The sequence below is a fragment of the Homarus americanus genome, unplaced genomic scaffold, assembly GCF_018991925.1.
Source record: "Homarus americanus isolate GMGI-L3 unplaced genomic scaffold, GMGI_Hamer_2.0 scaffold18547, whole genome shotgun sequence".
In the NCBI taxonomy this organism is placed as follows: Eukaryota; Metazoa; Arthropoda; class Malacostraca; order Decapoda; family Nephropidae; genus Homarus; species Homarus americanus.
The window spans coordinates 925,717-950,579 of NW_024725521.1; the positions used below are offsets into that span (position 1 = coordinate 925,717).

The 24,863-nt window shown below is 41.4% G+C and overlaps 1 protein-coding gene across 1 annotated transcript; it reads left to right on the forward strand.

Moving 5' to 3' along the window:
- Positions 1 to 11,170: 11,170 nt before the first annotated feature.
- Positions 11,171 to 23,477, forward strand: LOC121865212. Its single transcript, XM_042364546.1, has 10 exons — positions 11,171 to 11,859; positions 17,074 to 17,128; positions 17,389 to 17,525; positions 17,821 to 17,916; positions 18,190 to 18,252; positions 18,407 to 18,502; positions 18,821 to 18,942; positions 20,330 to 20,505; positions 20,901 to 21,060; positions 21,796 to 23,477. The coding sequence occupies exons 1-10, from the start codon at positions 11,788 to 11,790 to the stop codon at positions 21,950 to 21,952; spliced, it is 1,134 nt and encodes a 377-aa protein (XP_042220480.1). The 5' UTR covers positions 11,171 to 11,787; the 3' UTR covers positions 21,953 to 23,477.
- The last annotated feature ends 1,386 nt before the right edge of the window (positions 23,478 to 24,863 follow it).

Consider the following 24,863-nt stretch of genomic DNA (forward strand, 5'->3'; position numbering starts at 1 on the left):
AAGTGTTCAAATATTGTTAACTTGTAGGTATAATGAAAGACAAAAGTCGTGTCGTGAAATTTGGTGAAAACATATGCCGAAGAGCTAAACTTTTGGTGCTCTCTGCCTTGTGGTAGGAGGCTCTCATAATGTTTCACGAGTTATATTTAATCTTCGGACAAAACCTCGACACGACTTTTGTCTCTGATTGTTCATCAGCTAAAACAGTTAATAGATTACAATACACAGGCGAAACTACCTATGGGATATTAACCAGATTACTTAAAATTTATATACACACGATCAAAAATATGTGCACATTTGCGCGAAACAATTTGACACCACAGACGATGGATATTGCATTATGTCATAAAGCGCTTGTTAGCGACATTTCTTGTTTTATCCATAGTAGGTATTGTTATTACTGTATATGTACATTCAGAGAAATAGAAGAGGAAGGAGAGAGATGAGAAAATGAGGGGGGGGGGGAGATAGATAGAGTTGATTTCTTGAAAACTAACATATTGTTTGTCAACTTGTCAGCTTAATTAAGGTATTTTTTCTTAACTATTTTTCGTTCGTTTCTTCTGTTTACTCATTTCATTTCGTTCACCCAATCTCAGTTCTTTGCCAGTTTATTTATTTATTTCCCTTCCATCATTTAGTGTGTCAGTTTCTTAGTTCCAGTTTTTATGTAACGGAGATAAAAAAAAAATGATTTAAGAACATAAGAATGGAGGAAACTGTAGGGTGCTTATTGGCCCATACTGGGCAGTCCCATTTGCAACCATTTTATTTTATTGCTGGATTTTATTTACTTATGAGTACCCAATTTTTCTCTGGGTTATATAAATTTATTAATTTATTGTTTATTTACTTATTTATGAATGATTGGTACATCATATAACTATATTTTTGTTTGTATCAATATTTTTCCTATTTTCTATTTTATTAATAGATACTTTTTACTTTTATCCTCTTCACCACTGATCGGCTCGTTAGCCGCTTGGGCGATCGGTCACGTCTCTGTTACGCACTGTTGGCAAGTCTGGTGGCCCTCCTTTGAACATTTTCAATCAACTGACAGTCCCTAGCATATTTCGGGGACCAGACGGGGTGACAGTACTTCTTATATGACCCAATAATTTATTTGCCTGATTTACCTTCTCGCAATGGCCCGAGAACTTCAGCTCATTGTCAACATATACACCTAGGTCATTCTCACATTCAGTCTCAAATAGTGCAGTTTCTTCATCCCGTTGGGACATATGATACGCCTCCTTACCGTTGGTACGCCCCAGGTACATCCTATTACACTTAGTGACATTGAATATCAGCAGCCATTTCTTCGACCATTCTTGGAGCCCACAGAGGTCCTTCTGCAGCTCTTCACAGTCCGCTTGGTTCTTGATTTCCAGAAATAACTTGGCGTCATCTGCAAACATTTGTATGGAGGAGTGTACAACGTCAGGCATGTCATTTATGAAACAAACAATCAACAGTGAGCCCAATACACTGCCCTGTGGTACCCCGCTTGTAACAGGTACGGATGATGATTTCGTGCCATTAATCACCACACACACTGCTTGCGGTCATGTAGAAAGTTATCCACGCTAAGACATTTCCCCGAATTCCGTACCCTTCCAGTTGGATTTTCAGTCTTTCGTGGGGTACACTGTCGAAAGCCTTGGCAAAATTTAGGTAAATATTATGTTTCTGTGGTTCATATTCAATGTTAATTTGTGCTTTAACTAAATGAATAGGCCAAACTGAGATCAGACAAGTGTGACCCAGATCTACTCACCGGGGCGCCACCTAGTCAGTGGATGTGAAGGATATCTGAAGCAAGTTGATATGTGTTGAATGTCGGTCAGTCAGTTAGAAGAGATAGACGTTGGTTGACAATTTGGAGCAGTGTGGATAAAGCAAACTGAGAACTACGTCTTCCGTGCGTAAATAGGCAGTATTGTCAGCCCTTTACTCGAATGGTACAGTCTCACCCAAAAGTTCGTTAACTCTCCCAGCCAGTTATTGCTGTACTGCCTGCTTCAGATGTATGAACTTGGGTCCATTACTTCGAACTTTTAGATTCATTCGTATCGGTTTCATGTTCTGGTTGGTACTGAGACAGTTTCAAACATCTGAAGCAGACAGCACAACAATAGCTGGCTGGGAGAGTTAACGAACTTTTGGGTGAGACTGTACAATTTATGGCTGGGTGGACCGAGGATGCTATGGGAACAACCAACGACCCTATGAGAAGGAGATGAATGTTGTATTTACTCAGCCAACGCATCTCTCCCTCTTACTCTTGTATCCTAAAATTGGTTTCAGACTTGAGTACCGTTGTGAGCGTCCATAATGTTCTTACTGTGCATAACGGTCCGTCTTGATCACCGGCAGACGACTAGTTCTCGACGTCCTTGAGAGTGAGTGAGTGAGTGTGTCGTCTACTTCTTGACCTCCTTGGTTTTCTTCTTACGTTTGCGTTGTGCCTTCTTCAGCATCTTCCTCATCTTATAGTGCTGCCAGGCTCGTTGGATGGTTCTCGCTGCGTACTCTCGTCGAAACTCCGCCTGGGGGGAGAGTTAGGGACTGATGAGTGCTGGAGAAAGGTGAAGGCTGTTCAGGGACTAGTGAATGATGGAGATAGATCAGGGACTGGTGAATGTTGGAGATAGGTCGAGGGGTGGTGAGGGCTAGTTAGGGACTGTTAAGGGATTGGGGCTGCACACAGACTGGCGAGTACTGGTCACAGACTGGTGAGGGCTGATTAGAGACTGGTGAAGGCTGATCAGAGACTGGGGAGGGCTAGTCAGAGACTGGGGAGGGCTGGTCAGGAACAAGTGAGCAACGTTGGGTCTGGTTAGTACTTGGATGGGTGACCACCTGGGAATACTAGATACTGATGGTATAAGAACCCTATTGGAAATAAGCATCTTGTGGTTTTGTCGACTATCCTTGATTAAATTAACTGTATATTAATTATTATTATTACTACTACTATTATTATTAACTATTATTAATTATTATTATTACAGAGCGTACCTGCATGGCGGCCATCCTTTCTTCTTCAATTCTCTGTTTCTCAGCCAGGATGTCTGTGTATCTCTGCTCCACCACCTTCAGCGCCTCCTGCCAGTAAGTGAAGGAAATTGTAACAAGCAGTAATTCACTCAACACAAGACACGAGTTAGTGCACAAATTTAGAAAAATATTACTAATTTAAGGTCATTTCAAGGGGCAAAAGTTGGTACTATACTGACGTGTGTGTGTGTGTGTGTGTGTGTGTGCTCCAGGTCTATGTTGTTTTTTCGGTGGATAAACGGCACTGGAAACCTTATACCTCCATGGTTTATGTACACCGTATACCTGCATTGTCTATATACATGACAAAAATCAGTGTTATGCCAGTTTTGATACAATTTAAACACCTTTACACACAAACACACACACACACACACACACATACACACAGCCAGCATTTATTCCTCGATATACCATTTTATAAATCAAGCAAGTTAACATTAACTCGATCAACCATCATTTCAGCAAAGTTGAGAGTTTGAAGATTCACATGTGTGGTGGTTTATGTAGTGGGGTGGTGGTAGACGTGGTGTAACGGTAAGCATGCTCGCCTCGCAAGCACGTGGTCCCTGTTTACTCAGGAATAACTTGGAACCTGGAAATTTATCAATTTGAGGATCGTGTTTTGTAGGGGTCGTGGTTATTTGACACGGGGTCCTACAGCTTGTGGTTGTTGTGTTGACGACTGCTTCTACATCTTAAACAGATTTGTGCGCAGGTAGCCTTTGTTACGAGTTGGGGATTTAGAATATAGTTAAAAGTCTACCCAGATCCCAACAGGCAACAACAATAAAAAAACAAAGACAATCGGACTATAAAAGGGTAGACAAAGGATGCGAGTTTTTGTTGTGTATAATAAAGTACCGTAAATTCCTTAACAGAATATTCAGCTTTCTATAATTTACCCTTAACCATACTTAACCTAAACATTAACAGTATATACATATTTATACAACATTCAATAATTTGAAGCAAGTGGACGTGTGGGAGGCAATATAAGATTACAAATACTTAAGTGCGGAGCTGAGATGGCTGACGAGTAAGGCTGAGTATTGTAGAAGACGGTAGGTAGTCACTGTGCAGTAGGTTTCCAGTATAGGTGATCCTGTGGTCACTTCCCAGAGTGAACTGAACTCTCCTCGAACTCGAGCTGACGAAGAAGACTTGGAGGAGGTGACGCAACAACCAGGATATGGAGAAGGGAAACCCCGGAGTGGTAACTAAGAGTAGTCATACTCGGGTTTCGTCCCTAGATGGCGTTGCTCGTGGTGCTGGGTAGGTAGATCAGGACAATAGATGGCGTGGTTCGTAGTGCTGGGTAGGTAGATCATGACAATTGGTGGCGTGGTTCGTAACACCTTAAACACGAGAGGTAACCATTTTTACAGTTAGATGTACCTGTTTGTCTTGTAGTAGTTGTGTTAGGTGGTGATGGTCATGTCTCAGTTGATCTAAGCTGGTCTGGTGGCTGCTCATCGTGGCGTCGTAGCGTCGAATAACCACCTGCATCTCTCTCTCCAGTTCTTGCCTGTAAAGGGGTATGTCACCTGTTACATTATCACCATCATTTGAATCATCATCATTATCACTAATATGAGAGAATCACCATCACCATGATCACTCGAAAGAAAATCTTTAAGAACAGACTTGTACCTCCTGCTCCTGAGAGCCAGTTCGTGATGTTGGTGTCGCCGTTCCTGGTTGGTCATGGACTGGGTGCTAGCTTGTAGGTCTGTCTGTAGCTGCTGCAGGTTACTCTCACTGTTGCTGCGAACCTCCTCAAGCTCTGTCTTCGCCTCCTGCCTGGAGAGAGAGAGAGAGAGAGAGAGAGAGAGAGAGAGAGAGAGAGAGAGAGAGAGACTTCTTCCTTAAGATGATCGCGAATATCTTGTACATTTCCCTCTGAATTAATGTTTGATCTGGATTCATGAATGTATTCTAATAGCCTTGACTCTGACTCGTTTTTTATAACTTAGGTTTTGTGTCTGTGTAATGTGCCACTCTGTTTTTTCACTCTCAACTGGACCTGGGGACATAGTTTATTTTCCTCCTTCCTCCCAAGGCCATATGACACAGGAGTATTAAGGTAGAGGACTCACCTGCAGGAGAGGACAGCATGGGTGCCAGAGTGGTCTAGGTGATGCAGGTGGTTAGTGAGAGAGGTGACCAGACTATCCCTTGTGGTGACCGAATCTTCCCTCTCCCGCTGTGCCGCAGTCACCCTCGCCTCCAGCACACCCAGGCTCTCTCCAGACGCCTGCAATTTTAACTTGCTTTAGTGTTATAAATTATTGGTCGAATCATGAGTCTAATGTCACACGTACAGCCAGAGTTTTTGAATAACGTAAATATAATAAAGAATAAGACAAATTATGTTTCATTGTTCAGAAATATGGTTGTTATCTTTACCATGAGCCCTGGTTTGGGGAACGGTAGTGAGTTGTGAACCTGACCTCAAGAAACACTCTTACTGTACACACAATACATTTAGAGAGAACACAAAACGTTCCCAACTAACTACAATGTGTGAATCATTTACCAGCCAGCCCTGCCAGTCTGCCACACAGGTTAGGAGAACTTTGGTTTGGTTAGGTATTTCTATGTCTATTCCTATCCAATACTAACTTACTCTTCCACCTATTCTAGCTTTGGCTGTGTGTGTCACATTTCTTCCTCTACCATCTTATCCTAATCCAACCAAATCTAACTCAAGTCTGGTTAGTAATTTACTTTTTGTTTACGTCTGTTTACAGCGTCTAGCTTATAACGTTTGTTACTCTCGAGAATGGTCGACCCTTGGACTACCTGGGTGTGCTCTCGCTTAATGTGTAGAAGCTTTTGCCAACACAACAGCCACACTCTAAGTTGGCGATCCGTCTGGCCCAGTGTCAAAGAATGACCCAAGAAGACCGAACAACTCGCCAACTGTACTAGTTAACCATTACCCCGAACATGATCCACAAACTCATTAACATCCGCAGGTAGACAGAGGCAAATGGCGTAAAGAAACTTGTCTGGGTTTACATATATCCAGTTAGAATAATAAACTTTAGGTTGAGAGGTGTGAGGCTAGTGAAGGCTTACAGAGGTCCTGGAGGCGTGTCTGGCTAGTTGGGAGGCATAGAGGTACTGTATGGTCGGGCTGAAGTAGAGACGATGATGCACCACCGTTCGTATCTCCCTCAACACCTCCACCAGTCGGCTAGCTGTCCAGGGACCATGATGATAATGATGGCGATGACGGAAACAACAGGAAGGGATTAAACAGTAGAAGGAAGAAATCTGGATATAAAACTATGTGAAACACGTGTATTTCCTTCAGTAACCTTCGAGATAGAAACATAGGAAAAACAATGACAAAAAAAGTAAATTAATTCCTAAGGAAGCTGCTCAAGGTGGTGAGAGGATTCCTAACAAGTGACGTTATTACTGAAGCAAAGCCAATAAAATTACCACCACATTACACCCTCACCACCACCACCACCATCACCACTACCAGTAACAACATCACAAACCATAATAATGTTAATAACGATGATAATAATGACAATGGCAGCATGATATAACGGCAATAATAATGATAATAATAATAATAATACATCAACAATACTCTAACAATAATAGCACAGTACTATGCCAATAAACAAAGATATAATAAGAGAAAGCATCAATCTATAACTGGACAAGAGAGTCAACCAACTGGCACAACTTACCAGTCAACTCGTCAGGAGTGATGGTCGGGTTCCTAGGATCCTGTATGCTGTAGTAAAGATCCTGAGCCTCTCCCACCAGCCCCTCCACTACCCTCACCACCCCAGCTTTCATCCTGTAACATACATCAGTGTTACAGGAATAACAGATTATATAGGTAGAGTAATAAGGGAGGTTACACAGTTACAGGTTTGGCAGGTTTACAGTCCCTCTACCATCCTTACCAACTTAACCCACATCCTGGAAGCACAAGGGAGGTTACAGCCATCAATCTCACCAACTAAGTGTTCATTCTGTGAGTTGGTAAGTAGCTGAGGTAGTGGATGTTAGCTATGTGGAGTAGATTACAAGTTACAGCAGCACTTTGGAATTACAGAAGCAGAGTACAGGATACAATAGTAGTTTAATGGTTACAGGAATAGGGTACAGCATCGGAGTGCAGATTATAGGAGCTAATTACAGTTTGCAGGAGAAATTTACAGGTTACAGTTTACAAGAGAAGTTTACAAGTTACAGTTTATGAATAGGTTACAGAAGTAAGTTACACATTACAGAAGAATATATTGGATTGTGGGAGTAGGTTACACGCTGCAGGTTATGAGTAATTCCCACCTGTGAACGTGGTCCTTGTCGTCCTGCAGGGAGGCGGAGTCGCGTGATGACATGGTGTGATTAATGTAACAAAAACACTGTCTTCTTCACTACACTCTCTTAGGCTTCAGCTCTACGAGTTTGTGGAGGATATAGATATTAAAGTTATGTAATGTTAAAAGAAAATTAATGTTCCTTCTGACTATATCTAAGGCGCACTTACTCTCTTTATCTATTTATATAGCTGAACGAAACAATATATCTATCTAGCTAAAAAATCTTGCACCTTCCTTTCTTCCGTTTCACTTCTCAGATAACCCATTTCATTTCATGTACTGTACTTGCGTTTCTTCGTATTTGTTTTTAACAACATCAATAGTCTTATTGTCTTACCACCGAGGAGAAAATTTAAATGCAGGCTGGAGATTGTCTTTCACACCAGTAAAAATAACCTTCGTTCAACAGTAGCGTCCCCGTCTCCATGGTAACCCAGCCATGTTTGTTGACACTGGCCAACGTTCTGCGACCATATCCGGATTCAATGATTTCTAATTTTGTTTATTATTAACTGAAAGTTTATTATGATTATAATATGCTTGTATATTATGTGCAATGCATATATTGTACACACAGCCATTTTGTATATATGTACGTATATTATAAGTAAGCGATACATAAAATCTCCGTGCTTCGTGATGAAGTCAAAACGTATAATGAAATATGAAATATTTGACTTTCTAACATGACGCATTCTGTTTCAGTGGCCGTGAAATAAACTATGGCTGTACACCAAGGTTAAAAAACAAAACAAAAGAAACTCACAAACTTTATTAAATAGAAATAGATAAAGAAATATATTTAAAAAAATTCCTCTTAATTTATATTAATAATATCTCATTTATAAAAATTGTCAAGTCATAATTCACTGAAAATATTTAAGGTAAAAAAATATTTCCCTGCGTCTGACAACATAAAAATATATATAAATATTTATCTAAAAATCTGTTAAATTAGGTAAAGTCATACTTAATGTGTTTGTATAATATATAACAACCTGGGTCAATTGTCACAAAAGTTTATACAATGGATATTCCTCATAACTGAAAATTTATTGAATAAATCTGACTGCTTGACTTAAGATAAAAACAGAAATATCTTTGAAAAGCAACATAAACATTGATTAGAGAATGTCATCACCGGATTGGTTTACTTACGAAACAAAATCAGGTTGATAATTATCTTTCCAATAAAGTCCCTGCGTTTAATTTGTCTCCCGACTTGCGTTTGCGTAATAAAATACTACTACTACAAATAATAATAAAAATATTGTAATAATAATAATAATAATAGTAGTAATAAAAATAATGTGTTGAAAGGTGACAAGAAAGTGATCTATAAGTTTACAGACATATTTTAACCATCTTTAAACCCCCTAATATGACCTCTTAATACATGGCTGGGCGTTGCTTCATAAAGATTCTAACGCTATTTACCCTCAAGTGGGAAGAACACAATCAGTTAAGGCAGTCTCAGTACACTTTTGACACCCTTTTGGCTGCCAACCTTGTTCTCACATCTACAGTAAAGAAAGCATGTAACATAAGAGCATTTGAGAATAACATTCCTCTTGGCTGTTGATGAATGGTGTTGTGGTAACTGTGACTGACTGCACAACACCAGTCATAAAACACAACAGGATGACAACTGCCATCTTATATACACTACTGGACCCCAAGCCCCGAGGCGCAGGTGAGAGCACTGACCCGGTTGCCAGGTATACGAGAACTCACACCTTCATTCATTCTTCCTTAAACACTTATCTCACCTCTCGCTGCCTATACACACATACACGAGGGTCTACAATGACGTGGTTGGAGTTTGTAATGATGTTTATAATGAAGATTGATGGTATATTCATTATAAAGTAGAATGTTGAGGTGACTTGGTATACTTTCCTTGAGGGTAAAACAACGGGGCCGCGGTTGTGTGAATAATATTATAATGGTATCTACCTCTACTTCTACTCATTGGCCACGTATAGAAGGGTCAGTAGAAGCTTAATGGTAGCTTTATTAGGTAGAGAAAATTGTATACCTATAATGTGAACTTTTATGATGATTTTACTGACTATCTATCTATCCGTGTAAGTCAATGTTCTGCTTATAGTGTATAACATATTGATGTACTGTACACAATTAACTGGGAGTAAAGTATATTGTGTGTGTGAGAGGTGTGTGTGAGAGGTGTGTGTGTGTGTGAGAGAGAGGTGTGTGTGTGTGTGAGAGAGGTGTGTGTGTGTGTGAGAGAGTGTGTGTGTGTGTGTGTGTGAGGGTGTGTGTGTGTGTGTGTGTGAGTGTGTGTGTGTGTGTGTGTGAGAGGTGTGTGTGTGTGTGAGAGAGGTGTGTGAGGTGTGTGTACATTTCCGGTATAATCAGGTGGAGGTTCTTGACGTCATAGGTAAACAATGTAATGAAAATGGAGAACGTCACTTATCGTCTCAATACATTTTACATTTTCACAAGCAATTACATTTTTTTTGCCTTAATTGTTAGAGAATCACGTGAAGATTAGCCCCCCACCAGCTTATTCTCTAATTAAACACCTTAATCCAAGCAACCTGGGTGGATTAGGTTAACATTAGTTCAAGTTTGATTTGCTTAACTCCACACTCTCACTGCTATTTCACATTCACTGCATTAATAACTTGCCTCCTACCACACAAAGATGGCGTTAATATCGTGCTGAGACTGTTAACGTTATTTGATAGATTTGTTTTCTTCTTGGTTTTAGGAGAGGCCAGGGGAGGGGGTGGCTGGGGGTGAGGGGTGATAGGGAGGGGAATGGGGGAAGCAATGGGTAGACATCATGACCCATACCGGCACCTCCTCCCTCCCTTCCCCCTCCTCCTCCCCTCCAGAACACACCTCAACCCCGTTACCTCTACTCGGCCAAGATTTGTTTGTTTCTTTGTGCACCTTTAATGACTATTTATTATTATTCTGCTTATGAAACTTTTATTATTATTATTATTATTATTACTTCTGTTTTATATTTTTTATTACCTTGTCTTTATAAATACCTGAACATACTCATACGTGTGACTTTTGTTCCTGCGACTTTCGTTCCTGCGACTTCCGTTCCTGTGACTTTTATTCCTATCTATCTATCTAATACTGCCAAGACATCCTGGGTTTATAATCACCCGTAGGCTGTACACAAGCCAACAGACAACTGGCATTCTGTAAAAGGGTCAGTGTGAACATCTTTTGTTATTTATACTCTCTCTAGTTTGGATACATTTCCATTTATTCCAAGATTTGTGGTGACGTCCATTATTTCCGGGGTCTCACGAAAATTAGGAACCTCCACTTATTTCACCTGATGGTATGGTATGGTTAGGTTAGGTTAGGTTAGGTTAGGTTAGGTTAGGAGGTGTAGAGTGTTGGCGTAAAGTAACAACTCATTTCATTGTACCGTGTCTGAGAGAAACTTGTTCACTCACAGACAGACAGACTGCATCTATTCTTATGGGTTCCTTTAGCTGGAAAGTTCTCAGGGAGGGAAAGCAAGGGGGGAAGGGTTAAAGAGGTATTTGTTTTGCTTGAGGAACAAAAACAGAAGAGATTGAGTGTTAAACAAAGACATAAATATGTTAACCGTTTAACAGACTATCAAACTTGACTGTTAAACGGCAATAACGGATTTAACGGCCGTTGTTGGTATGTGTTCCTGGGGGGCGATGTTAGAGCGTCTTATTAGTATAGTTGGCAACTGTTAGCGGCGCACCTTGGACTGGTGGACACACAGTCTTCGCCAGTCACACTCATACACCGCCAGTGACCGAGCCTCACGTATGCGCACCAAGCCTCTTCATAAAGCCTCAACCCACACCTGCTTGGATTATTTTTACGTTCATTTTTAAATCTATATTTTTTTTTTAGTGATTTGTGCCCCGAGTGTTGCGTGTGTTGGTGTTTTTGTGGAGGAGAGGCGGGGGTGTAGGTGTAGTGTGGGCGACCCTCACATCACCAACACACAGCTGGAGCACCACAGCCACACCTTCCCTCGACCAAAGCTTAACTCAGTGTTTGGAACCTCCACACGTTAAGCTTTTCTCCTGACTGTCGATGAACAAACACTCCCGGCTGTCAGATTTACATATCACATGGTAACCAAAATGGCGTTAAAATGATACGGAGACCTGTACCGTCACCCCAGTTAGTGTGATAGACCACTTCACCCCAGAGCCTTGACCTAAAGTGTGGAGGGAGGTGGTGGAGGCCTCTCAACATGGCCTCATCGGAGGTCAACAAAGAGGAATTGTACGAGCTGGCGTGACCCAGTGTGACCCAAGACGCCCGTCAGCATGCGTGGTGTGACCTGCCTCCAAGTGGTTAGGTCATCCAGGGGTCAACCATCATGGCTGTCTTGTCCTCCTGTCTGTGTTGCAGCTTACTGCTGGGCACCATCATCGCTGGCGTCTTCACCACTGTAAGTCTACCCTGTGCTTCACTATACATGGTGCTTCACTGTACATGGTGCTTCGCTATACATGGTGCTTCACTATACATGGTGCTTTACTATACATGGTGCTTCACTATACATGGTGCTTCACTATACCTGTACGTACATGGTGCTTCACTCTACCCGTGACTTCACTACACCTGGTGCTTCACTACAGAAAGTCCGTAACTATTCAATAACTTTGGTATTGAACGATTTTTTCGGGAATCTGACCAATTTATTGCCTTTTCGCAATTATTATTTACTCAAAGTAAAAGAAAGTTTTGTTTTACAGCAAGTAATAAAGACACGAAGGTTAGAAAGTGTCGTAAATATTCTCCCTGCTGTACGTCTAAATTGTTGCGGTGATACGGCAGTAATTCTCCAGTTATTGGCTGGGAAAGTGGCGTGTTTTGGTCAGGTGAGTGAGTGAAGCAAGTATCTACCTTGTTCCTTAACACCTAGAGGTACCTTGTTACCTTACTGAGTGAGACATACAGTACATTGTTCCTTAACACGCGCCTAATGGTATTTTGCTATATAGTCACATGTATCTCTTATAGGTCATCATCATCATATGTGTGTGTGTGTGTGTGAATTTAGCAGGAACGGACAAGTGAGCCACTGAGTGACATACTCAGTGGTCCTTGCTCTTATATTTACATATTTACAAGCGCAAGATATAGTTTTAGGATGACCTCGCTAGTCTTGTAACACCCATTTGTATGAACCCAAGTCCTTTGTTAGCCTTGTTTCGAGTAAATATACATTGTTGACTTGGTTTAAGATTCCTACTTATCATTACCGCTAAATCTTTCTCACATTCGGATTTCTCTATAACATCGTTGTTCATCTGATATCTGGTTTCTCTGTAGTTTACATTTGTCCACATTAAATTTTATCTGCCATTTTTCAGACCATACGAAAAATTTGGTTAGATCTTCTTGTAGTTTTGCGGAGTCCTTGTCAAATTTAATTACACGCCTTATTTGTGTGTCCTCAGCAAATTTGCTTATGTCGCTGTCTACGCCTACATCGATGTCGTTTATGTATATAATAAAAAGTAATGGTCCAAGTACTGAGCCTTGGGGTACTCCACTAGTAACGTTACCCCAATCGGATTTAGTGCCGTTAATCCTTACTCGCTGTTTCCACGCCCTAATCCATTTTAGAATATCTCCTCCAATTCCATGAGCCTCCACTTTTCGTATTAGTCTTTCGTGGAGGACTCTGTCGAAGGCTTTGCTAAAGTCGAGGTAAACCACATCATAAGTGTGCCCCTCGTCCACTGATTCGAAAACAGCTGAAAAGAAAGTTAATAGATTAGTCAGACATGAACACCCACTCGTGAAGCCATGTTGAGAGTCATTGATCAACTTGTGCTTCTCCAGGTGATTTCGAATAGAGTTTTAAATTATTGGTTCCAGTAATTTACCTACAATTGATGTTAAACTGATTGGACGGTAGTTAGAGGATAGTGATATATCTCCCTTCTTGAAAATCGGTATCACATTCGCTCTCTCCGGGATGTTATACCTGTATTATCTCATTAAGTGATCAATCTTGTGTAATGATTCTGGTGGCAGGGATCATTACTACTGTTGTCATTATCTCGGAGGATCTGTTGGTATGGATCATTACTACTGTTGTCATTATCTCGGAGGATCTGTTGGTAGGGATCATTATTACTGTTGTCATTATCTCGGAGGGTCTGTTGGTAGGGATCATTACTACTGTTGTCATTATCTCGGAGGATCTGTTGGTAGGGATCATTACTACTGTTGTCATTATCTCGGAGGGTCTGTTGGTAGGGATCATTATTACTGTTGTCATTATCTCGGAGGATCTGTTGGTATGGATCATTACTACTGTTGTCATTATCTCGGAGGATCTGTTGGTAGGGATCATTACTACTGTTGTCATTATCTCGGAGGATCTGTTGGTAGGGACATTATTACTGTTGTCATTATCTCGGAGGATCTGTTGGTAGGGATCATTACTACTGTTGTCATTATCTCGGAGGATCTGTTGGTAGGGATCATTATTACTGTTGTCATTATCTCGGAGGATCTGTTGGTATGGATCATTATTCCTGTTGTCATTATCTCGGAGGGTCTGTTGGTAGGGATCATTATTACTGTTGTCATTATCTCGGAGGATCTGTTGGTAGGGATCATTATTACTGTTGTCATTATCTCGGAGGATCTGTTGGTATGGATCATTACTACTGTTGTCATTATCTCGGAGGATCTGTTGGTATGGATCATTATTACTGTTGTCATTATCTCGGAGGATCTGTTGGTAGGGATCATTATTACTGTTGTCATTATCTCGGAGGGTCTGTTGGTAGGGAACATTACTACTGTTGTCATTATCTCGGAGGATCTGTTGGTAGGATCATTACTACTGTTGTCATTATCTCGAGGTCTGTTGGTAGGGATCATTATTACTGTTGTCATTATCTCGGAGGATCTGTTGGTATGGTCTGTTGGTAGGGATCATTATTACTGTTGTCATTATCTCGGAGGATCTGTTGGTATGGATCATTACTACTGTTGTCATTATCTCGGAGGATCTGTTGGTAGGGATCATTATTACTGTTGTCATTATCTCGGAGGGTCTGTTGGTAGGGATCATTATTACTGTTGTCATTATCTCGGAGGATCTGTTGGTATGGATCATTACTACTGTTGTCATTATCTCGGAGGGTCTGTTGGTAGGGATCATTATTACTGTTGTCATTATCTCGGAGGGTCTGTTGGTAGGGATCATTATTACTGTTGTCATTATCTCGGAGGATCTGTTGGTAGGGATCATTACTACTGTTGTCATTATCTCGGAGGATCTGTTGGTAGGGATCATTACTACTGTTGTCATTATCTCGGAGGATCTGTTGGTAGGGATCATTACTACTGTTGTCATTATCTCGGAGGATCTGTTGGTAGGGATCATTACTACTGTTGTCATTATCTCGGAGGATCTGTTGGTATGGATCATTATTACTGTTGTCATTATCTTGTCATTATCTCGGAGGATCTGTTGGTAGGGATCATTACTACTGTTGTCATTATCTCGGAGGATCTGTTGGTATGGATCATTATTACTGTTGTCATTATCTCGGAGGATCTGTTGGTAGGGATCATTATTACTGTTGTCATTATCTCGGAGGATCTGTTGGTATGGATCATTACTACTGTTGTCATTATCTCGGAGGATCTGTTGGTAGGGAACATTACTACTGTTGTCATTATCTCGGAGGATCTGTTGGTATGGATCATTATTCCTGTTGTCATTATCTCGGAGGATCTGTTGGTATGGATCATTACTACTGTTGTCATTATCTCGGAGGATCTGTTGGTAGGTCTGCATTATTACTGTTGTCATTATCTCGGAGGATCTGTTGGTATGGATCATTACTACTGTTGTCATTATCTCGGAGGATCTGTGGTGGTAGAGGATCATGGATCATTATTCCTGTTGTCATTATCTCGGAGGATCTGTTGGTATGGATCATTACTACTGTTGTCATTATCTCGGAGGATCTGTTGGTAGGGAACATTACTACTGTTGTCATTATCTCGGAGGATCTGTTGGTATGGATCATTACTACTGTTGTCATTATCTCGGAGGATCTGTTGGTATGGATCATTATTCCTGTTGTCATTATCTCGGAGGATCTGTTGGTATGGATCATTACTACTGTTGTCATTATCTCGGAGGATCTGTTGGTATGGATCATTATTCCTGTTGTCATTATCTCGGAGGATCTGTTGGTATGGAACATTACTGCTGTCTCATTATCTCGGAGGATCTGTTGGTACGGGGAACTACTGTTGTCATTATCTCGGAGGATCTGTTGGTAGGGATCATTACTACTGTTGTCATTATCTCGGAGGATCTGTTGGTAGGGATCATTACTACTGTTGTCATTATCTCGGAGGATCTGTTGGTAGGGATCATTATTACTGTTGTCATTATCTCGGAGGGTCTGTTGGTAGGGAACATTACTACTGTTGTCATTATCTCGGAGGATCTGTTGGTAGGGATCATTACTACTGTTGTCACATCTTACTAGACTTGTTGTCATTATCTCGACGAGTTATGATCTGTTTGGTATTGGATCATTATTTCCTGTTGTCATTATCTCTGGAGGGTCTGACTATTGTTCCTCATTATTGTCATTATGTTGCCTCATTGATCTCGGAGTTGGTAGTATGGATCAGTCAGTCTACTGTTGTCATTATCTCGAGGATCTGTTGGGTATGGTGGATATTACTATTGTTGTCATTATCTCCGGAGGATCTGTGGGGAACATTACTACTGTGTCATTATCTCGGAGGATCTGCTGGTAGGGAGACATTATTACTGTTGTCATTATCTTCTCTCTGTTGGTAGGGAACATTACTACTGTTGTCATTATCTCGGAGGATCTGTTGGTAGGGATCATTACTACTGTTGTCATTATCTCGGAGGATCTGTTGGTAGGGATCATTACTACTGTTGTCATTATCTCGGAGGATCTGTTGGTAGGGATCATTATTACTGTTGTCATTATCTCGGAGGGTCTGTTGGTAGGGAACATTACTACTGTTGTCATTATCTCGGAGGATCTGTTGGTAGGGATCATTACTACTGTTGTCACTGTATCTCGAGCTAGACTCGGGTTATGGTGGGTTAGACTTGACCTACTCTTAACCTGGCCTGACCTACTCTAACCTAACCTAACTTGACCTGATTAACTCTAACCTAGTGATGACGTCACAGCCGTTGGTTATGACGTCACAGCAGTTGGTATTGACGTCACAGCAGTTGGTATTGACGTCACAGCAGTTGGTATTGACGTCACAGCAGTTGGTGAAAACGACACAGCAGTTGGATTTTTGTCTAAGTTTTTGGACATTTTTGAAAAAGTTTTTAAATTATTGTATTTTATTTAGGGGGGGGGATTTGTCATGGTACGCTGTTTTGTTGTTCACCAAGTACAGGTATGTCAGGGGTGACGGAGGGGAGGTGGGCTGCAGGTGAGAGTTGACCCCGGGTCGAAGGTTATGCTGCCTCCCTCATTCACACCCCCATGTTTCCTTGCCTCTTAGATTTGAGTTTTCTCTCTCTATTATTTCTGTGTTTTACTTCACTCTCTACTTCCCACTTTCTTCGCTATACATCCCATTTGGTTTAACGTTTCAATACTTCCGTCCCCAGATGGTGTACCTCGCTGCCTTCATCCTCTCTCTGTGGTGGATCGTGGAGGCCGAGGGTAAGTCTGTCTATCTGTTAGTATGTGTGTGTGTGTGTGTGTGTGTGTGTGTGTGTGTGTGTGTGTGTGTGTGTGTGTGTGTGTGTGCGTCTGCGTGCGTGTGTTAGAATTCAACAAGCGACCTTTGCAGTACAGGAAACAGAGAGATAATGTAGAGAGAAAAAGAGATAAGAGGAAGTGGAGAGAGAGAGAGAGAAAATTTCATCACCACACTACAGTAAAAAAAAAACACCCTATCTTACCCTCCACTCCACCCGCAGCGTCAGGTAGTACGGAGGGCTCAGGAGGCATGGTCAACGGGTCAACACCACCTATCCCTGTACCGGCTTACCTCCTCTGCTTCGGCTACCTCATCGTCACCGCCGCCTCCATCTTCATGCTCCTTGGTCTCTATAAGGTAACGTCTCAACCATCTTTATAAAGTTGACGATAGTATTTTGTTTTTACTTTATAAGGTGCATCTAAACCCATCCTGACCTGTAATATTCCCCTATAAGTTGTTGATAAATACATAGCTGCTGTATCTTACCAAGTTATGACCACAGTCCAAGATATTAATCACAGATGAGGGATATTAATCAGAATTTACTCCCCACAAGAGGGATGTTAACTAAGATATCCCCTGAGTGAGGAGTATTAACCAGTATTTCCCCAGAGTGAGGAATATTAACCCCCCCCCCCCTCTCCTGCAGAAGAGGGACCGGGCACTACTGCTGTGGGTATTCGTCATGACCCTCTTCTGCTTCCCTGAGATGGGTATGGTTGCCTTCATGGCCTTCGTCCACTGGGTGAGTGTCTGGTGCTTCTAAGTACCTCCTAGTTCTTGCTAGTAATTCTTAGTTCCTCCGGGTACTTCTTGGTTCTTGCTAGTAATTCCTAGTTCCTCCGGGTACTTCTTGGTTCTTGCAAGTAATTCCTAGTTCCTCCGGGTACTTCTTGGTTCTTGCTAGTAATTCTTAGTTCCTCCTAATACTTCCTATTATTATTATTATTATTGTTATTATTATTATTATTATTATTATTATTATTATTATTATTATTATTATTGATGTTGTTTTCAGAAAATTACGTCAACATACGGACTGGTGGATCTAATCTTCTACGTGTTCCGGGCAGCGTTTAATGCAAGTAACTCATTATCATCAACGTATTGTGGCTGTTAACTTTGTATAGTAATTGTGATGCCCTGAGAGTATTATGATGTTACTAATAATTATAAACTCCTCGTCTATTAAATTCTGGACTCGTGTTAAGTATTTAAATTTGGTATTTTTTCAGGTGGTGTCAGTGTTGTGTGTACAGTCGCAGTATACCACTTGGCGGGACGACCTGGTCAACACCCACACCCTCAAGAGGCTCCATCACCTACACCTGGTGACTATCTCTCTCTCTCTCCGCTTCACGAAATTCACACTCAATAAATATAACTGTAAAATAGTCATAATTACGAATTTCATGAAGATTAGAAACCCACGCTTATTTCACCCGATGATTAAATAACCTAACGCCATCCTAACCTAACAACTTATTTTAGATACTGTTTGATTACGTTATGATAAAAAGAGGACTTTCATGATGCAGAACATATTTTAACATATATCATCTCCATTAAGGAATAGCTGTTGTGTTTTGTTGCAGGTGTTGTGGGGTGACATAGTTTGTGTTGATGTGTTGTGTTGCATTGTGTTGCAGGGCTCCGTACAACAAGGTGGGGTGAACGGGGAGACGACACTGGCATACCACAACCCAGCCTTCGTGTCCAGCCCTGAGACACCCACCGCCACTCTCACTACCTCCCCTACATCTCTCAGCAGGTGAGCCATCCAACAGGTGTGAAAGTGCTGTGAGAAATGGACAAAGAAAGTTAGAGAAGCAGTTAGATAGATGGGTGGGTAGATAGATGGAAAGACTGGTGTGTGTGTGTGTGTGTGTGTGTGTGTGTGTGTGTGTGTGTGTGTGTGTCACTAATCCCATGATCTCTTTTCCATTTTCTTGGCTGCCTTCCTTACTCGTGCCAGTGCCAATTTAGCCGGCGAGGAGGACATCGAGTACCAGATGAAGGGTCTTTTCAACTATAAGACGGCTCCAGGCAAGAACAAAGGTGTCGGCAGCTTCCATTACTGAACTTCAGTATGCAGACGACCTCACCCTTGTTGCTCACACTGAACACGACCTACAAGAGATCCCGAACACCTACACAGATGCGTATGCACACTTCTGCCTTGAGGTGAATGTACGTAAGACTCAGATTCTCCTTCAGCCTGCCCCTGGTTCAGCCACACCTCCACCATCCATCCAGCTTAAGCGGTACTACCCTCTCTAATGTTGCTCATTTTCGTTATCTCGGCTCCCACCTGACCACCACAGCGTGAACATCGATGAAGAGATTCAGCATCGGATCAGATGTGCATCTTAAGCCTTTGGCAGACTCCGAAACCGTGTCTCCAGCTGTAGGGAGCTGAAATTATCTACAAAGTTACACGTATATCGAGCAGTGGCCCTCCCCACCCTGCTATATGGCAGCGAGACATGGGTTACATACAGGAGGCACATCAAGGCACTTGAAAACTTTCATCAACGTAGTCTACGTTCCATCCTCCGAGTTCACTGGGAAGACAAGAGAACAAATGCCAGTATTATTGTTGACACCAACTGTAGGAGCATCGAGACTTCCATTATCCATGAACAACTACGTTGGAATGGCCATGTTACCCGCATGGACGACAGTAGACTGCCAAAGCAGCTACTTTACAGTCACCTGACGAATAGTAAACGTAAAGCTAGCGGGCACCTGAAAAGGTATAAGGATAGTCTTAAGACAAACCTGAAAAAGTGCCAAATCGACCACTTCACCTAGGAGACGATTACTCCTTATCGTAACGCTTGGAGGAGCACCACACACGAAGGTGTCAATACTTTTGAGTTAGCCCGACTGCAAACCGAGGCAGACAAGCGCCAACGCCGAAAAGACGCTGCCACCGCCCCTCCCGCACTCGATGTAGCCCCCACATGTGCAACATCTGTGAACAACTCTGCCGGTCCCGTATCGGCCTCTTTAGTCACCTTAAAACTCACCAATGAAGGTGACATCCTTAATAGCTCATATCATTGTATCATAACAGGATGATCGTCATACTCAATTCCGAGTGACAGCAAAGTAGTAGTAGTAGTAGTAGTAGTAATTCCATGATGGTCTTCCAGGTCATACTCGCGGGCGTCGCAGTACAGTGTGAGAGAGATGCCTATCGTGAGGGAGACGCCCCTGGTGGTGGGTCAGCTGGCGCCCGTCAGGACAGGAGTGCCCGGGTGGGATCCTTACGTCACCCGAGACTCCCAATCAGAGTTTAATGCCGCCATGTTCTCCCCCGGCTCTTTGGGTGAGTGGTCAAGAGCATATCTAGCCTGGCCTAGCCTAGCTTATCCAAACCTAAACTAACCAAAACCTAACCTAATCTAACCTAACCAAACCAAACCAAATACACCCATAACCACCTACCAAAGTCTGGATTAGTCTAACAATATTTTAACATGAATTAGCTGTACCAAACACCTAACCTAACCTTGTCTAAATCAAACCAAATGCACCTAATTTCACCTGAACTCCTAACTATAACATAAACCGCTGGTGGTGGTAGTAGTGGTGGTGGTTGTTGCGTTAGTAACTGGTAGTGGTGTTGGTTGTGTTAGTACTGGTAGTGGTGGTGGTAGCAGTGATATATGGTTGTAGTTGTTACTTACTCTGTACCTGTCCTCACGTGGTGTTGTCCTCCAGGGTTCCTGCCGCTAGTCAGTGGTCCTGGCAGCAGGAGTGAGGCTGCCCTACACACAGGTCCAGCTGGCGGCCTCACAGTCTACCATCACACTCCCCAGCTCTTCTACCCCTACCCCCTGGCGGACCAATACTACTCCACACAGAGCCTCGACAGACGAAGGTATGTGTTTATATATGCGTGGATGGCATATATGTATAAATATATCCAACACCTGTATATCAGTCGAGATAATTTTGGGATAAGTAAAATCAACTGTTCAAGGAAAACTCTCCTCTGACATGTATGATATTATCCTAACGTTGAAACCTGCACATTAATATAATTATTAAAATTAGTTGTCTGTTGCCATAATTCTTATCATAATGCACTGTTATCATTTTTACTGCTAGTACTGCTACTGCTCCTTCTGAAAATATAGCTACGACTTTTACTGCTAGTACTGTTACTTCTGAAAATATAGCTACGACTTTTACTGCTAGTACTGTTACTGTTACTTCTGAAAATATAACTACGACTTTTACTGCTCGTACTGTTACTGCTACTTCTGAAAATATAACTACGACTTTTTTCGCTAGAACTGCTACTGCTACTCCCTAACTTAACCTAACATAACATAAAAGGGTATAAAGACCACAAGGTAACTGAGGTGGTGGGATTTTCTCCTGGAAGCTATTGTTTGGTCGGAGTTTGTGTAAACACCACAACTATTACTACTACCACCACCACCAAAACTATTACTATCACCACCACAACTATTACTACCACCACCACAACAATTACTACCACCGCCACAGGTATACAACGAACTCCACCACCATGACCATTGTTATCATTAGAGGCACTTCTTCTGCTACCGGTGTCAGCATTATCACTACAGCCACTACCACACAACAGGTTCGGCCGTGGGCGTGGTGTGATGGTGGGTGATGGTCTCAGCATGAGAGCAGGTTTGCTGGCTGGCCCTGGCCTGGTCAGACCTCCTCATGAGAGTCGCAGCTCCCTGGGGGCCGAGAGTGACGACCTCCGCAAGTACCGCGATGTGGCTCTATGATGGTCCTGGCCAGTAAGTACATGTTGGAAGTGTCATGATGTAGCTGCAGTGACCCTGACGAGTAAATGGTTGCAGAAAATGCTACAACATGGCTCTCTGATGCTCCCATGCAGCAACTAAACGGATGTTGGCAATATTCAAACATGGTCCGTGACTCGCTTGGTGATAAACAAGTGCAGGCAGTACCAGGGAGACTACTTCTGATTCTCCTGGCAAGTACACAGCTGTTTCAAGTACATGGGTGGTAGTGTGGGAATATTGCAAACTTTTGACGAGTTCGGAAAACAAATTTCTGTGACAGCAGATACACAAGGTGGACTGAACTATAAAACTGTACACCATGGAAGATATGTACATACTGTATAATGATACCTGTATAATATGTGTGTGATTTTGATATAATAGATAACGAAAGTAATTAATATAGTTTTAAATAGTGAGTGCAGTGAGTTGCAACTTCATGACATGAAATATCAAGGCTACAAGACTAGACATTGTTCACTACTCGTGCATCAAGACCGAAGCTGAGTAACATTATATCAACAATGTCTTGTCACAGAGTGTGTAGTGGTAAGACAGTATATGTCTAAGCTAGTTAAGGTTTGGTTTACCAAGATAAATATTGTACAGTATAGATTGAAGTTTTGTACACAAGCACAGTAAATCTTTCTATAGAAACTTACAGCAATATGATGATTTAGTGCCCAATTTAGTATCACATTGCTACGGTTCTCATTGTATATCCTTTATATTGTATTATTTAAATTTCTTATTTTTATACAATGTAAATATTTTTTCCCATACCAAAAAATTATCAACAGGTTGTGACGGCACACACTGTTACCACCTTAGGTCAGTGTTGCCACCTTGTTCTTCTTATCTCTCTTGAGTTGCCGCTATAGACCGCGGGAACAGTGTAATGACTTCGAGGCCACCAACATCATAACTAAAACCAGTGTTAGTTCTACAGCCAAGCTACCTCTTGTTCGGTAGTGATAGTCCCATCTAGTATTCAGGATTCCCCCCTCCTTTCTTTTCTCCCTCCCTCCCCCCCTCGCGTTCCACGACACATGGCAGCTTGACAGGCATCCATACAATAGACTTTTTAGCTTCTTTAAATCAAGCCCCGTATTATTTTCACCCTTTTTAAGTCAAGCAGGTTGAACTGGCCAACAGGTAAAGGGGCCAGCACCTCCAACACGGAAAACAAGTAGAGTACCGTGTAACTTTCACCCCCTTAACCTGACCATCTCCCTAACTTTAAGACCAGAAGCTGTTGTACCTGTACCTCCACCTTCACTTTAAGAAACTCCTTATATTGTAGAACAGATACATTATTATTGTTGTTGTTATTGTTTTTCTTGCCATTATTACCATTACTGTTATCATTGTGAGATTTTCTGGGCATCTTATAAATGAAACTGATTATTTTAAGGGATTAGTAACCAAATATAATTAATAGTAAGTTACTTTAGATAAACTGTTGATAGTAATCTTGTGTCGTAAAATAAAGAGGTTCCAATAACAGTATCTTGTCAACTACCCAGTGAAGATTAACGTGCACGGACCTCTACCAGTAGGAGTTTTTATCAAGTTAGTAAAAGAAAGTTATTCATACAGATGGTCACGTAGCATTTATTTGATGTTGATCACCTTAAGGAAATTAATTAATTGACATTTTTATTAACCACTTGTATATAATATTATTTCGGACAATATTTGTTTATGCACGAGAACAATATTTTGACGATTCTAGTTCACCGCTACTTCCAATCACTCACAATAACTAACTCAAGATGAATAACAAAAAATAACAAAATAAAAAAGGCGATACAAGTTAATATTTTTACCTCTCCACCACATGTTTGCTCCTCATCTCTCATTGGTTAACGAATCAACCAATCAAACGCTGTCATTCTAGTATTGGGGACCGGCTGTTAATCGATTTGCGGATCGTATTCCAGGGTAATGGTTAGCCAGTGCAGTTGGCGAGTTGTCCGGTCTTCTCGGACTATTCCTTGACACTGGGTCATGCAGCTCGTTAACTTAGGGTGTGGTTGGCAGCTTTTACACCTTAAACAAATTCACGCCTTGGTGGCCCTTGGGCCGGCCATCCTCGTTACATGAGGGGCAACCTTTAAAATGTATGTATGTATGTGTATTAGAGTTTTCAACACTACCCATGGCGCGTTTTGTCTTTGTTTGTTTTAATGTGGTATCTCCTATAGACCTATTTCACTTTTAGTGCTTTTATAAAAGTTTCATTCTCTTCGCAACTTGTCCAGTAATAATAGTTATACATGAAATATTTGAGCCAAATTCAGTGCCGTTGTAACAATTATGGTCAGCATCAAAAGTTCATTCATTCTCAGGAGCATCGTCTACATTGAAATCTTCCACAGTACAAGTGTATCCTCGCCTCCACTGTCAGCAAGAAGACTTGAGAGAACCTCATCTATGTCGTATTCATCAAAGTCATCGCGCATTCATATAACTAAAACCGTTTTCTTCTATAAGAGCTTAAGAGAAAACTAAAATTATATTGGGAAAACCTTGCTATATATATATATATATATATATATATATATATATATATATATATATATATATATATATATATATATATATATATATATATATATATATAGCAAGGTTTTCCCAATATAAATTTTAGTTTTCTCTTAAGCTCTTATAGAAGAAAACGGTTTTAGTTATATGAATGCGCGATGATTTTGATGAATACGACATAGATGATGTGCAGGACTCGTTTATCATGTGGTAAGGTACAGGACTCGTTCATCATGTGTTAACGTACAGAGCTCGTTCATCATGTGGTAAGGTACAGGACTCGTTCATCATGTGTTAACGTACAGGACTCGTTCATCATGTGTTAAAGTACACGACTCGTTCA